Source organism: Notolabrus celidotus, chromosome 4, assembly GCF_009762535.1.
Source record: "Notolabrus celidotus isolate fNotCel1 chromosome 4, fNotCel1.pri, whole genome shotgun sequence".
NCBI classification, from domain to species: domain Eukaryota; kingdom Metazoa; phylum Chordata; class Actinopteri; order Labriformes; family Labridae; genus Notolabrus; species Notolabrus celidotus.
The window spans coordinates 39,180,029-39,196,787 of record NC_048275.1 but is presented as its reverse complement, the minus strand read 5'-3'; the positions used below and the strand labels follow the sequence as shown (position 1 = coordinate 39,196,787).

The following is a 16,759-nucleotide window of genomic DNA, read 5'->3' as shown; positions in this document are numbered from 1 at the left end:
TTTTTATTACCTGCACACATGTGTGCTAACAAGGAGCTTAGGAGGGAGGCATGCTAGTTGTAGGCTGTCTTAATAAACACAGAGGTCGGTTTTACTCCCCACGTCTGCAGATTTGAAGATCTAGTGGATGACTTTTATTTATCATGGATAAGTGCTAGCGCTAGTTAGCATAGCCACATAGCTGCATGTTCGTCGCTGTGTACCAAGACACACGTCGACATACTGACAAATAAAACAACAAGAAACACTAAATCTGTGACCAATCATTCAGAAAGGTCCTGCTGCAGGCGCCTCTCCATCAGGATCAGATTCTGGATCAGATTCAGAGGGTTGAAGTAACGTGATCTCTGAGCAGCCGTGTATATTCAGCCAACATGTAAACATTAGATCAACATGCTGGAGAGCCGAGGCCACATCCACTTCCTGAGGGGGCGTGGTCAGAGAGAAAACAGACTGTTCTGAGCAGGGCTGAAGAAGAGGGTTCTTCAGGCATGCTAAAATCTGATTTCAAAGTGTTTTTTTGAGCATAAACTTTAAAGACATGTTTTGGGGACCTCTTAGACCAATATATATTGATGAAAAAAGAGCAGAATATGTCACCTTTAAGATAAGATAAGATAGTCCTTTATTCGTCCCACATAAATTTAAGTGTCACAGCAGCAAAGCAGACAGTGCAAAAGAGTATAAAGCAAACAAGAGCTTATAAAATATCAATTATTAAAAGGTTATTAGCAATTAAATTAAAGAGGTAAAAATAAGCATTTTTTACAACATATATATACAGTTTATATATATATATATATATATATTATTGATTATAGAGTGTGACCACTGCAGGAAGAAAAGACCTGTGGTATCTCTCTGTGAGACACCGCGGGTGAAGAAGTCTGTCACTGAACGAGCTACTTAGTGTTGTTATGGTCTCCTGGAGGGGGTGTGACGTGTTGTCCATCAGAGAAGATAGCTTTGCTATCATCCTCCTGTCAGCCACCACCTCCACAGGGTCCAGTGGGCAGCCCAGGACAGAGATGGCCTTCTTCACCAGTCTGTTCAGCTTCTTCCTGTCAGCAGCAGAGATGCTGCTTCCCCAGCAGACCACTCCAAAGAAGATGGCTGATGCCACCACAGAGTCAAAGAAGGACTTCAGAAGAGCCCCCTCCAAACCAAAAGACCTGAGTCTCCTGAGCAGAAAGAGTCTGCTTTGTCCCTTCTTGTACAGCACATTTGAGTTGTCTGACCAGTCCAGTTTATTGTTCAGGTGAACACCCAGGTACTTGTAAGATTTCACAATCTCATTGTCCGTTCCCTGGATGTTCACTGGTGTGGGAGGAGGGGATTTGCTTCTTCTGAAATCCACCACCAGCTCTTTGGTCTTTCCTGCGTTGAGCTGGAGGTGGTTTCTCTGGCACCAGACCGCAAAATCCTGCATCAGTTCTCTATGCTCCCTGTCGTCCCCATTGGTGATGAGGCCAACAATGGCGGAGTCATCAGAGAACTTTTGCAGGTAGCAGATCGCTGTGTTGTGGGTGAAGTCTGCAGTGTAGAGAATCCTCTTTCAGATCCTCTTCAAAGATCCTGTCAAATAAAGGTCATTCAGTAGAGATGGACGCTTTGTCGTGACAGCTGCTTCAGTATTAGTCCAGAAGTCAGGACTCTGCATGTTCTCAGACTGCACACAATGAAGAGGGACAGCCTGCCTGGGATGAAGCAGACCTGGTCCGGGTGGATACCGACTGTTATTGTCTTATTTAATCTGGTGGCTCACACTTTAAACTTGTGATCTAGACTAAGGAGGTCCATGGGTTCTGTTCTGTCTTTCAGTCACAGACGTGTGTTTGCTCTGTATACACACTGCTGCAGCGAATCGTTTATCGTCCTGAGTACATGAGGTAGGATCTCCTGAAAAGGTTGGCAGGACTCAGCTCCATCTGGTGCAGGACGCTTACCTGCAGGGAGCACTTTGACTGCCTTCTCTAACTCAGCTTTGGAGAGCATCGCTGCTTTCTCTGTGTGAGCTGAGGCAGAGTTAAAGACAACAGGGTCATCTGTCTCTGGTGCTGTGGAAGAAGAAGAGCTCAGAATGAGGCTCTTTGAAGAGATTGTTAATATCTTGTTGGTCTGTGAATATGTCACTGTTTTCTGAACAGCAGTCTTTGCCTGCTCTAAAGTTAGGAAGTTTATCACTCGGTTCAAAGTGGTGTTTTTTCTGCTCTTCAGTAGTAGACTACTCCTTTCCCTTCACATGAGAGAGTTATAGTCAGATTTTATCATAATTACAACGATAACTAAAATTACAACATCAGTAATAACTACAATAATTATGATAATAACAATAATGACTTCAATGATAATAACAATATTAATAACTGCAATAATAATAATAATAATAATATTAATAATAATAATAATAAAAATAGTAATAATGATAATTAAAATAATAATAATGTTAAAGATAATATTAATAACAACAAAAAGAATAACTACATTAATTATGATATTAATAATAATCACTGCAATAATAATAATGATAATATTATAATAATAATAATAATAATAATAATGATAATAATAATAATACAAACAACTTTTCTAAAGCAGCTGTAAGAGCCATTCAATTTTCTTTACAGCTTAAAATACAAAATGAATAAAAAAGACACAACAGCTCAAAATGACCCAAAGAACAACAACAAATGGAAAGCTCTACAATGACTGTATTTCTTCATGATCTGTAAAAACTGTTCACTTTCAGATCTGAACAGACTAGAAATCAAAAACATGTATTTTAAAGCTCTGCCAGCCCGCTGCAGCGTGTAGAGGTCACAGGGTTTCTGCAAACAAACATGTGCTCATACAGAAGAAGAAAAGATGCTGTCTGTGTTTTGTCTTGTGTATGAACTGTTAAAATAAATGCTTTTAGTGTCTCTGATGATGATGTCTGATTTGAAACAGACAGTGGACCTCATCTGTATCATCCTGCTCTCATTTTGTCCCAGTGCTTGGTGTCAGGAACAAAACATATACTGCAGCACCCTCTGCTGTACGCACAGATTACTGCAAGTTTGAACCTATCAGAGATGTGATATACTGTCCTTATCATTACTCTGCATTAATGAGAGTGATGGTTCAGTGGTTACAGTAAGTAAGGCGTGTTGAGGATGGTGGGGAGCTCATCTTAAAGACTACAACATGTTGTTTTCATTCTCTGATGGGTCGAGTCTTTGGTTTGTAATCAGTGTGAAGATACAGACAAATGCCTTCATGGTCAATGATAACTGATATGTTCTGATAAATCAACTGACTGATTAATAAAGGAAAGGTTGAACACTTGAGTAACTTCATTTGAACAGTAATGTTTTTTTAAATAACTTAAATCCAGCTTTACCCTGAGGTGTGGTACAGTCTGAGTCTGCGTCACACCTCTGAGTCACCTGTCATATCTCATATCTTCCACCAGATGGCACCACAGTGACATGGATAACACCATTGTGGGTTTAATGTAATGGACATTTAAATGTACTGATTAGTTTAATATTGTTTTCTGAACCTTGAATTATTAATAAAGCTATGAAGAATCTTTGAAGGTACTGAACATGCTCTGATTTACTCATGTTTATTTCTGAGGATTTGTTTGTTTGTTTGTTTTCTTCTACTAGTTTTTCTTATTTGTAAACATATAAAACACCTGCACATTTAAATGGTTCACATGTTGGACAGCAGATCAGAGCTGACGGTGAATGAACACTCAGGTAAGTGTAATAACAGCACATGGTGGGTAAAATCACACAGGACCTATTAGGGCGCACATACAGTGCCTTGCAAAAGTATTCACCCCCCTTGAACTTTTACACATTTTGTCACGCTACAAGCACAAACTTATTTTATTAGGATTTTATGTGATAGACCAACACAAAGTAATGCATAATTGTGAAGTGGAAGGAAAAGGATACATGGTGTTAAATAGTTTTTACAAATACAAATCTGAAATCTGAAAAGTGTGGCGTGCATATGTATTCACCCTCCTGAGTCAAAACTTTGATGAACCCCCTTTCGCATCAGTTATAGCTGCAAGTCTTTTGGGGTTTGTCTCTCCCAGCTTTGCACATCTAGAGCCAACATTTTCTGCCCACTCTTCTTCACAAAACAGCTCCAGTTCAGTCAGATTGGAGGCAGAGAGTCTGTGAACAGCAAGTTTCAAGTCTTGCCACATATTCTCAATAAGACTCAGGTCTGGACTTTGACTGGGCCATCCAAACACATAAACATGCTTTGATCTGAACTGAGACTTTTAACCAAAACCAAGAAGAGAGAGCACATGACTCCTGTTTTAATGCCCTTACACTGGCTGCCCATTGCTTTTAGATTTTAAGGTGTATCACTTTTAAAACACTTCACGGCCTGGCCCTTCAATTTATCTGTGATTTTCTGTCACCCTACCAGCCCAGGCGCAGCCTCGGATCCTCAGGCAGGAACCTCCTTAAAGTTCCTGTCACAAAGTTAAAACCTAAGGGTGACAGAGTGTTTGCTGTTCATGCTCCTCGGCTGTGTTAGACCTGCCTGAGGATCTCAGGAGAGCTGCATCAGTATCTTCTTATAAATCACAGCTGAAAACATATTTTTATCGAAAGGCCTTCTTGTAATAATGTTTTATCCACAATGTTACATTTATTTTTAATCCACTTTTATCCATGGTTTCTTTTATTCACTCACTGTTTTATTTGTTTTACTGATTTTAATTGTTTTATTGTTGTAATTGCTTTTAGTAGTTTCTCTTTTGCTCTTTTATTCAGCTGTTCCTCTTAAATTGTCTTGCCAGCCCATATACCCCCCCATGCTTTGTTCTCTTTATTGTGGGTTTCTATAATGTAAAGCACTTTGTAACGTCTGTTTTGATAAGTAGAATAGAATAGATAGAATGTACTTTATCGATCCTGAAGGGAAATACAGGTGTTTGGTAGATAAAATTATAAAAATCACATAAAATAAGTAATTCAGAGTCTGTTAGCTCATCTCCCATTGGTTAGAGAGTTGTGAAGCCTAATGGCTGCAGGGATATATGATCTTCTGTCTCTCTCAGTCCTGCAGCGCAGAGAGATGAGCCGTCCACTGCTGCTGTTACTCTGGTCCATAAAGAAGTTGTGAAGTGGATGATCTGTGTAATTTAGAATGGTCTCTAGCTTCTTCTGTGTGCATCTCTCCACCACAGCCTCCAGTGAGTCCAACCTGGTTCCAATCACAGTGCCAGCTCTTTTCACTTGTTTGTCCATCCTTGAGTTTTATACTGCTTCCCCAGCAGACTGCAGCATAGAATAACACACTTGCCACCACAGACTGATAAAACATCTGCAGCACCTCTCTGCAGATATCTATGGATCTGAGCCTCCTTAAGAAAAAGAGGTGGCTCTGCCCCCTCCTGCAGAGCGCATCTGTGTTAAGGGACCAGTCCAACTTGTTGTCCAGGTGTATACCTTGATATTTGTAGGTTGGCACCCTCTCGATGTCCACCCCTCGAATGTTAACTTGCTGATGGAAGAGCCTGGATCTTCAGAAATCTACTATCATTTCCTTTGTTTTTGAGGTGTTCAGTAGGAGGCAGTTTTTGTGACTCCAGTCAGTCACTGAAGGCTTTTGTAAGATCCCTGTATTCAGATGCCTGTCCATTCTGGATATGCTTTATAAATAAAGGTTATTATTATTATTATTATTATTATTATTATTATTATTATTATTATTATTATTATTATCATTATTATTATCTCATTCTTATTATTTTTATCTTCTTCTTCTTCTTCTTCTTCTTCTTATTATTATTATTATTATTATTATTATATTCTTCTTCTTCTTCTTCTTCTTCTTCTTCTTCTTCTTCTTCTTCTTCTTCTTCTTCTTATTATTATTATTATTATTATTATTATTATTATTATTATTATTAAATGAGGTAAATTACATTCAGACTCTGCCCTCCCACACAGCAGGGGGCTGTACGCTCACTGTACCAAAGTTCGTGGTCCACCAGTACACACGAAGAAGAAGAGTGAAAACTCGTATCCGTAGAAGAAGAACCCTGATGCTGTCACAGTGCGCAAATGCGCATCCAGCAGCACGGAGCTCCGGGGGAATACGGTGAAACTAACGTTACCAGGCTGGGAACAAACGACACATTAGGGAGGAAAAGAAAACATCTCCTCAAGGGGAAGACAGAACCGAGGGTTAAAGTCTGTGACACGGCAGGTAAGCCCCACTCACCTGGCGGGGAGGCGTTTTAGGGGCCGGACTATGTGTCAGCCTAGCTGCCTTCCTGGCTGACCAGAGCGGGTCTGTTGGCAGGCCCAGCCCGGCTCCTGGTCGCTGTCATCCGGGCTTACAGTGTGAGATCCACCGGGGACTGTCTCATGAGGACGGGACACCAAACCCCGTTCATCAAAGATACAGTTTAAAGCAAATCAAGGAATAAATGAGTAAATATAAACCTGAACGTTGTGTCTGAGGTGTCCACTAAGTGAGCTGGGTTCACACTTCAGTTCGGGGTTTGAATAACACACCTAACAGCACTTTGTGAGGTATTAAGTCCACTTTAGTGAGTATTGAGCTGGGTTTTGAACGATCACACTGCGTGGGCTCCATAAAGGTGAAAGTAAAGTGATTTATTAAAGTTAAATGTTGATCTACATGAGTGAAGTTTCACTGTGTACATGTTGAATGTGACAGGTTCCTCTGTCAGGTGTTTGGGGGTGTTTAAACTGGAGTTCTGATCTTAAATGTGGAGATTATGAAGTTGGAAGTGTTGTGACGTTTCTCTGCGGTGCCTCGGAGGCGTGCACTGCTAGCTAGCTATCACCAGCAGTTACTTAGCAAGCTAACGACGTACAGTCACCCTGTGTGTGAGTGTGTGAGTGAGTGTGTGTGTGTGTCATCTGGAAACACGGAGAGCGGGTAAAGGATGCTAACATTAGCATGTTAGCTGATCAGGGAGAAGAACGTTAGAACATGAAGGGTCCGGCTATTTACTGAAAACACACAACTCTACAAACTCAACCGTGTGACACATGGGTACACAAACCACATAGTCCCACTGTCACTAGTCTTTGGTTTTGTTGATACTAGGATTACAATTGTGGAAACTTGTTAGCAGCCAAGACTTAGTGGTCAGTGTCAGACTCATCAGGTCTTAGACGGAGCCCTGGTGTACAGGGGCGTGCCCAGACGTGGCCCAAACTGGGGCATGGCATGTAGACTGTGTACACACACAGGTTAACATGATTAATGACCCCGTCTGTGTCCACTAATCATGATTAATTGAACACAGTTAAGATTCATACAGATGTTATATTCCTGTGTGTGTGATTCTGTAACTTTAAAAAGTGTTACAACACAAAGACAACATGTAAATCTGGGAGTCCAGAACCAGTATTCTGTGGTTCTGGTTTGTGCTTGGCCAGTACAGATGAACTCGTGGATGAACGGTGCTCCTGTATTTAATTTTAACTTATTTTATTGATAGAAACTAAGGAGCACGCCGTTTCATAGCAGGGTCACGTGGAGTCTTTCTGCCAGTACTGATGAGCCCGGTCTCTGTATCCATCAATCAATCAATCTTTATTTGTATAGCACCAAATCACAACAAACGCTATCTCAAGACTCTTTTACAAACAGAGCAGGTCTAGACCACTCTATGTCAAATTATGAACAGAGACCCAACACCAAGACAGGATAAGACTAAAGGCTGATTTATCCTTCTGCGTCTCCCCTACGCAGCAGGGGCTGACGCGGACATGAGCCCCTGAAACTTGTGCGTCGATGTATCCGTGCCACGCAGCAATCCTCCGCCGAAACGCTTGAGGGCAGTGTGTTCTCTCTGATAGCCAGTCGCCTCCTTCCAGCATCACGATCTCTGTTTCCTTTTCCACAGAGATTCAGAGCGTGTTATGTTAATCTACAGCTGATACATGTTGCTGTTTATCATACAGACATGATTACATGAAAAACTTCCTTTAACAGGCAGAAACCTCGAGCAGAACCAGACTCATGTTAGACAGCCATCTGCCTCGACCGAGTTGGGACTGGAAAGAGGGATAGAGGAGAATAAGAGAGAGAGAGAGGGAGCGGTGATAGTCAAGTAGCAAATATTCTACAGAGAAATGAGAGAAAGACTTGCACCATAATTATTTACCCTCACACATGTACGCCCAAATATAACTTGAGGTTGCACAGATTCAATTTAGTAAGCATATTCAGGTTTGAGCCACTCATTTTCAGTGGCAGTGAGTGGTAAAGGAGCCGTTGGCGTTGAGCTATGACCCTACATTGTGCGGTGGCAGCACTGCACATGAGATCAGCCAAACTCAGATGATTTAAACCGTCAGCAGCACAGCCTCATCTGCAGCGGGTCACTTCATCACTTAGTTTCAGATCAGCTGTTTGATTGATGCTGCTTTTGATGGGCTGAGTCCTCTCCCACTCACCCGTCTCGTTAAAGAGATGAGTGAATGGTGTTTCTGAAAGAAAGAAGACAACTTTTGAATCTGAATACTTCACGAGGAGTCTGTTTCAACAGGGGTTCCCAAACTTTTCAGCCTGCGACCCCCAACAAATTCAGATGCCTCGTGAACCCACTGTCCCTCAAAGGGATTTAATGTGGCTTCTTTTAGCTGGTCTGCAGAAAGTGACCCTACCTATATGAGCATGTGTCTGTGTTTCCTGAACCTGCTGCTACTGATGCTTTTGATAATGAACTGTTCACTAACCCTAAACTTAGGAGTCATCTGGAAACAAAGAAAGGCAGAAAACTCATTACACTTTCTATTTTCAAGGTTTCACTTCAAGGTTAGCTACTATGTTTGTTGATATTTTTACTTTAATGGGTAAAATGTACTATTTTTAGATAACTTTAAAAAAATATATTCTTGAAGACATCTCACGACCCCCCATTTGTGTTTCGTGACCCCCCAGGGGGTCCCGACCCACACTTTGGGAACCCCTGTGTTACGACATAGTCCTGATCCTTTACTACCATTACTCTGGTTGCTCGTGGATTTTGAGGTCATCAGTGGTGGCTAGCTTTCAAGGGGTGCACAGCACCCAGCTAACAGGTGTTGGACAGACTCCCAGCAGCTCATGTGATGTTCAGCTGCAGAGGACACATGCAGGGGAAAGTCCGGAAAGAGGAACTGTGTCTGTAAACCGAAAACGAAAAGCTCATTTTACAGCGCAGTTTTAATCAGGCAGAATAAGAGCTGCTCATTACATCCTATAACTTTCTTTATAATCTGAACTTTGTTAAACATCTCAAGTTAAAGCTCAGAGAGTGTTAGCCTGACTGTGAGCTGTGGTTGAGTTTGAGTTTGAACGTCTGCAGAAGGTGAAGAGTGAAAGTGAAAGTTGAGTTATCCTCTGACTGACTCTGAATAGAAACTGATCACACACTGCTCCTCACAGACAACATGAAACATGACTCCTGATTCTCACATGTCTGAATGTCCTAGCGTAGCGTGTCCTCACCCTCTCCTGTCTCCACAGTGACCATGGTGGGCGAGCGCCGCAATGGGAACCTGCTGGTCCAGCTCGGCCCCAAGTTGCAGGCTTTTCCGGAGGAGCTGATCCGACAGCGCCGCAACCATGACGGACAGACAGAGTACTTGATTCGCTGGTGCCTCGTCACCATCGATGATGGCACCAGCTCAGGGGGCGGAGCCAGTGAGGCCGGAGGGACAGGTGGCGGCAGCTCCGGGGGTGGCGGATCCAGCAGCTCCACATCCGGAGAGAGCAAACCAGAGAACATCCTGATGTGGATGTCCACTGAGGACGTGTACGCAAACTGCCCCACCCTGCTGGGCAAGAGAAAAACAGACACACAGCGCCCCCTGCAGCAACAGGAGGCGCAGGACGGCGAGTCATCGAGCGGAGGTCAGAGGAGCGGCGGCGAGTTTCCTACAGACGTCACCTTCGACGAGGTGGAGCTGTCCGACATGAAGGAGGACGTGAAGAACCTGGTGCGTCGAGCCAGGAAGCAAATGGCCAAGAAGAGCGACTTCTCCATCAGCATCACACACACCATCCACGTCCTGAGCGCCTACGCCAGCATCGGCTCGCTGGTCGGCGTCTTCAAGGAGACGGGCGCCCTCAACCTGCTGATGGAGCTGCTGTGCAACAAGGAGACGCAGACCAGACGCAGCGCAGGGAAGATGCTGAGAGCGCTGGCCTCCCACGATGCAGGTAACCACACACTTTACACAACACTGACATCATCACCTGGAGAACGCTGCTCACTGATTGGCTGGCAGCTTTCTGTCAACAGTGTTTGGACACTGAGGAACAGTGTGAGTTTACAGAGTAGAATCTGTCCTAAATCAGAGCTCAGGTCGTGTTGACCTTTAAACATGATGCCCCTCTGTTAGCACTTCACGGGTCAACCTCCAGGCGAACTGAACCAGAACTACTTTACCCTGAACTAAGAGGTTCCTGTCCCCCCATTGTTGTCTGTGTTTCGACCGCGGGCTGAAGTCCCGGGTAGATTGTGTAAATCAGGCCAGTGACGTATGGAGAAAAAAAAGTAAATGCACTACACCACCAGACCCGTAGAGGGCAGTAAAACAAAGAGGAATGCCATTCATCACAGAAGACACCATAGAAGCAGACGGACAGGCAGGTATCATTATGAGCAACACAACAGTAGCCTGTTAGCATGAAGAGACTCAGCTGGTCTGTTTTAGATGGTTCTATATTTCATCACAGATGGATTCACTGAATCAACACGTGAGAGGAGATAAGCGCGAGTAGCAAAGACGTTTCAACACGGCTTTAAAATCCTTTTGAACTCAAAAAGCCGTGGCAGAGATCGGCCGGTGTTTTGGTTTAAACAGCGACCCTGTTAACTGGAGACTTTCAGCCGGATGCATCCCTCATAAACGTCTTTAGACCATCATTAAATATCTGATGAGGATATTTTGAAATCTTAATAAAAACTAAACTAGTTTGCATTCCCAGGAACTCCCTCTGTGTTTCAACAGCTGTGTAAACTCAAGCGGCAAACTCCGGTCTCAAACGATGAAGCCAATGCGGAAGTGATATAAACTGCAATACATCGAAAATCCGCTTGAGGCTGGCTGCAGAAACACCGGAAACCACATAGACATGAATGGGAAAAAGACGATCTTTGCAGCATTAATAAACATGTTTACAGCCTGGTTCAAAAAACGGCTTGGCCCTACAACGCTAATCTCTCTAATGGCATACACTGTACGGGGGGTGAATTTTTTTCTAACGTGAAGGTTAAGAAGATATTAAGATTATGAGTTTTGCCCAAATAAGGACATGACTGACGTGAATCCCGGTCGGGAACACACAGCCATTGGCTAAGAGACTCACACTACGTCACACTCTGCCTAGTTGAGTTCCGCATTACCAATATGGCTGCTGCCGTCGATTTGCTTCAAAACAGCTCTCAGGAACAGATGGGTGACGTCACGGATACTACGTCCATATTTTATACAGTCTATGTGTAAACTCCACAAACACTGACACGTTCAGCTGAAGGTCTCCAGTTTACAGGGTCACTTTTAAAACCGGAACACCGGGAGAGACGCATTCACGGTGGGCTGAGAGAAGACTACTGTTACAAGCTGCTAAATCAAGAGAATCACAGCTTCTTCTTTTGAAAAGTACACACACATACAAAAAAGATAGAACAAATAAAAACTAATGAAAGAAAGAGAAATCAAGTGAATCACAGATGTGTGTGATGTTATTGTGGACGGAGGGAGGAATAAAAACACTGAGGTTAATCTACCAATCAGACACGTTCAGCATTGCAGGCCCCACCCCCTGAAAGTCCCGGGACCTTAGAAAAGTACTACCCCCCTAGCAGGGGCTTTTTAGGGGGGAGGTTATCTACCCCTGAACTAAAGGGGTAAAGGTCCTCTGGTAGAAAAAGGCCTTTAGACAGAGGTGGCAGCCTTGCTCTTTTATCTGCAGCATAAACCCTGAATACTGTCTGGACAGAAAGAGATCCGCAGAGTGATAAGATCTGCGCCCAAACTCAAACCAAACAAACCAAAAGTTCCTCACTGCAGCTTTAACGGCCCACAGTGTTAAACTGCAGATATACAAGCAGCCAGAGGATGTATTTAACTCTCTGTGTGCTGAGTCTCAGGGTGACCTGAAGTTCAGCTGCTCAGCCTGCACACACTGTGGATGTCCAGCACTCTGCGGTCCTCCTGTCTGATATGAGACTGTGTCAGGTTTGTTTGGTGGTGTATGTAGAACCTGAACCTCTCATAACAGTGACGTTCACTCTGCAGCATGCTGCTGCTGGACTCACTTCACTGCTGTTATGCTGAGAGGTTGTGCTCAGACCTCAGTGCATCTACAGAACCCGTCACACTGAGGTTAGAGAGGAGCTCTGTGAAGAACAGAGTTCATATGAATGTATTAAATCAGATACGACTTTATTATCTCCAAAGAAAAACTGTGCCAGATTTCTCCACTGCTCCATTGCTTTTTTTAAATGTATATTCTTACCTCTAAAGCTCTGTCATGACTCCAGGAGACATCCGGCTCCCTTTTCAGCAGCTATAGATCACACATAGTGCAACAAAAATAGTGTTTTCTAGCATTGTGTCCCTTACAGTTTCTCAGTCCTTCCTGGCTGCTCTGCTGTAAACTGTTGGTCCTCCTCAGCACAGCCCAAAAGAGAGGTTTGAGCTGAGTCCACATGTAGTGAAACACTCCTGCTGTGTCTTCCTGTCATCCATTGACAGGATGGATTTCATCAGGTAGTGTCCAGTAACACGACACACTGACTGTCCTCAGTAAATGTATCTGGTAGTCAAAGTGAAATATGTCCCTCTGTGATGCAGTGGAGTTCAGGTGTAAGGTCACAGACTGTACGGACGTAGTATCAGTGACGTCACCCATCTGTTCCTGAAGCCCTGTTTTGAAGTTGAATGTCGGTGGCAGCCATATTGGAAATGCTGAACTCAACCTAACTTCTGTGGAGTGAGTGTGAGGTAAAGAGACGGGCCTTTAGCTTCCTCGCTAACAGCTACAGTGTTCCTGCCTGTTCATCAAGTCAGCAATGCCCTCAGGGCTCCAGAGTGCGACCAAATGCGACCAAAATTTTTAAGAGTGCGACTAAAATTTTTTCTAGGTTGCACTGGTGTACCTGACGCTGCCTGGGTGAAAACATAGATTTCTTTACCAGGCCATCATCTCTCTGCTCTCCTGGGACCAAACTCACATTCATGGTAGGATCATATCGTGCTCTAAACCAATAAGAGACAGACATTTGTTCAATTATTTTATAAAAAGAAGTTAAAGTAGATGTGATTATTGGAAGTAACCCTCCTAGGTTTGGGGTAACCCCTTAATGTTTTCCACGCCTGGCCAACCCTTCAACAGTCAGTGCCCATAGACTGTATAAAATATGGACGTAGTATCCGTGACGTCACCCATCTGTTCCTGAGAGCTGTTTTGAAGCAAATCGACGGCAGCAGCCATATTGGTAATGCGGAACTCAACTAGGCAGAGTGTGACGTAGTGTGAGTCTCTTAGCCAATGGCTGTGTGTTCCCGACCAGGAGTCACGTCAGTCATGTCCTTATTTGGGCAAACTCATAATCTTAATATCTTCTTAACCGTCACGTTAGAAAAAAATTCCCCCCCCGTACAGTGTGTGCCATTAGAGAGATTAGCGTTGTAGGGCCAAGCCGTTTTTTGAACCAGGCTGTAAACATGTTTATTGATGCTGCAAAGATCGTCTTTTTCCCATTCATATCTATGTGGTTTCCGGTGTTTCTGCAGCCAGCCTCAAGCGGATTTTCGATGTATTGCAGTTTATAACACTTCCGCATTGGCTTCATCGTTTGAGACCGGAGTTTGCCGCTTGTCAGTGCCCCAGTTTGGCCACCCAAGTCAAAACTGTGTGGCTCGGCCACAGGAATTAGGTCCTCTGAGGAATCAGAAATGATAATCAAATTTAATGTTGCATACAACATTTTCTTTTTCTACATAATTGTGTATCAAAATAAAGCGCATTTCTCAACACCTTATTTCTGTTTAAAAATCATTCTCATTATATTAAAGTTATGGAGAGCGATAAAAAGGTGATTTTATCGTGTTAAAGGCGCCGCAATAAAACATTTGGGTGCACCTAAATTTTGTGCTGATGCACCTAAAAAAAAGTTAGGCGCACCAGTGCAACCAATGCAAAAAGTTAGTCTTGAGCCCTGAATGCCCTTACTTACTGCAAAACTTGTAAGTTTAATATCTTCTGAACTGCTGTGTTATAAGAATTCCCCCCGTACAGTGTGCTGATAGAGAAATGAGCTCTTCAGACCTAAACTGTTTTTTGAACCAGACTGTAAACATGTTTATTTCTGCTGTAAAGATGGTCTTCTTTGAATGGGTGTGTATGTGGTTTCAGGTTCTTCTGGAGCCAGCCTCAAGTGGACACTTGTTGAACTGCAGTTTTTAACACTTCCTCATTGGCTTCAGTTTCAGCGGCCGGAGGTTTCCGCTTGGTCAAGGTTCTTTAAGGTTTTCTTCTGCTCTCACCCAAGCTGCAACCTCCGGTCTAAAAATAAGAGTCTAATGTGGAAGTGTTAAAAGCTGCAGTTCATCGAGGATCCGCTTGAGGCTGGCTCCGGAAGTACCGGAAGTCACATACACATGAATGGGGAAAAGCTGATCTTTGCAGCATTAATAAACATGTTTACAGCCTGGTACAAAAGATGAGTGTAGTCTGAATAGCTAATTTCTCGATGTCCTCTCACTGTGAGGGGGGTGAATTTTTTTCTAATTCGGTAATTTAGAAGATATTGAGATTACTAGTCTTCCAATGAGAGGCACAGCTGCCTGCAGGAACACTGCAGCTGTTGGCTAGGAGGCTCAAAGCCCGCCTCTTTACGTCACACTGGCTCGACAGAAGCAATATGGCTGCCGCAGCCGATTGGTCTCAAAACAGCTCTTCAGAAACAGATGGGTGACGTCACGGATCCTACGTCCATATTTTTTACAGTCTATGCTCTCACCTTAATGGTTCAGCACAAACAGTCACTGTGGTTTCACAGGGCGCCCCTACAGGCCTGGAGAACATCTGTTTAAATGTCTGGATTTGCAGTGTTCCACTTTTGTGGTTTTCTGCTTCGTGTAGTTTTGACTTTACACCGTTAATGTACGGTGCGTTTGTGGTTGCAGTCCTGCTGCACTATTTTTGTGTTTCCTACGTTGCTTCTGTTTTGGACTTGTGCGTGTGTTCTTCTATCGTTTCTCCTGGTGAGGCTGACTGAAGAACAACGACGTGGATCCAGCTGTATGATCTAGGTGAACCTGATCTGATCCAGGTTTCTCTTTAGCAGATGATTTTAATTACAAAGTGTTCATGCAGCAGCACACAGAGTGCAGCCAGCAGCAGAAACACACTCGTGGATTGAACCTTTGGGTCTGGATTCTGGACGGCTGATGCTGCAGAACTGTTTTCACATTGAAGTGACTTTAACAACTTAAATGTTGCATTGTGGGAATGAATGTGCTCTCATTAGTGACTGCATGTCTTTATTATATCCAGCCTTAGATCAAGATCAGGAGTAAAGTTGATCCTGGTCTGACTGTACATGTGCTAGCTCCTGTGTTAGCTGTCCATACTGACAGACATGGTGTGAGTGAGATCCAGGATGCTGTTCTTTAGAGGAACAGGTCCACTTGCTGAATCAAGAGATCCCCTGAGGAAACACTCTTTCAGGTTCAGACTGAAGGTTAAAGAGCGGTGTTGGTAGAGCAGACTGTGATCAGTACCTCATTAGGGATGGGCATTTCAAGCCAAAACACTACTCCATAACCATTGGCATCTATTCAACAACATTTTACAGCCATGCTTAGTCTCTGGAAATACGTGTGTAGTAGTGTGAGATTCAGAAACGGAGAAAATCACAGCGACTGTCGCTGATGTGATCTTCTTCTTTTGCTATTTAATGCAGTTAGCATTCTTCTTCTTCTGTTACTTAATGTTGTTAGCAAACAGCTTTAAGACACTCTGTAGCCACCCTCTGGTGGGGATACTGTATTACAACCAGGCACCGGTAAAAACAATGAAACATTGTACTTTTAAAATGAGAAAATATTCAAAGTAACTCTTTGATTTTTACAAAGTGAACGAATATTCGAATATAGGATTATCCTGTCCCATCCAAGCGTGCCGGATACGGCCCTGGTGGTGAGGCTTTCAGCAGTGTGACTGCCCCCTGGTGGCTGGCTGCAGTATAGGTAAAAAAATCCGTCTCCCCCATTCATTTGAATGGGGGAGCAGTCAAACTTTAAAAAATAAATACACGTGGTACGAATGTTTCTCACATCCGTATGCTGTGGTGATATGTAGTTAGTATTTGACTGTTTTGTGTTCAAGGCCTCTTTTTTCTGAAAAGTTTATTTTTCGTTAGTTATTAGAGTTTAAAAAACGGGGTTTTACTTCCTGTTTCCTTTGATTCACAGCCGCCGTAGAGTGAAACTTCAAAGGGCACACAGCGTCTTGTGACGTCACGCTGTAGGGCGGAGCTTATTACAAAGGCTTCACAGACTCTGGCTGCACAATGGCTGCGCCCAGGAGAGGGATTTTTTGGCTTCAGAACTGTACAACGGGAAGAGGCGGAGCAACGCTGTCCATTTTTATTTACAGTCTATGGTCCCATCCCTTTACCTCATAAGAACCCACTTCCTGTCCCCCTGGAGTCTCACTCCACTCCGCCCACTGTGGACCAAACAAGCTTGAGTTT

The 16,759-nt window shown here is 43.5% G+C and overlaps 2 protein-coding genes across 4 annotated transcripts in view; one reads left to right on the top strand and one right to left on the bottom strand.

The window, feature by feature from the left end:
- Positions 1–16,759, bottom strand: part of LOC117811230 (NACHT, LRR and PYD domains-containing protein 3-like) — a 574,987-nt gene that overhangs the window by 291,606 nt on the left and 266,622 nt on the right.
- LOC117811225 (cullin-9) overlaps positions 6,071–16,759 on the top strand; it is a 68,756-nt gene continuing 58,067 nt past the window's right edge. For all 3 annotated transcript variants that reach the window (XM_034681385.1, XM_034681384.1, XM_034681383.1), the window contains exons 1-2: positions 6,071–6,228; positions 9,514–10,209. In XM_034681385.1, the coding sequence (XP_034537276.1) occupies positions 6,084–6,228; positions 9,514–10,209 (841 nt within the window). In that variant the 5' untranslated portion in view covers positions 6,071–6,083. The remainder of the gene's footprint in view (positions 6,229–9,513; positions 10,210–16,759) is intronic.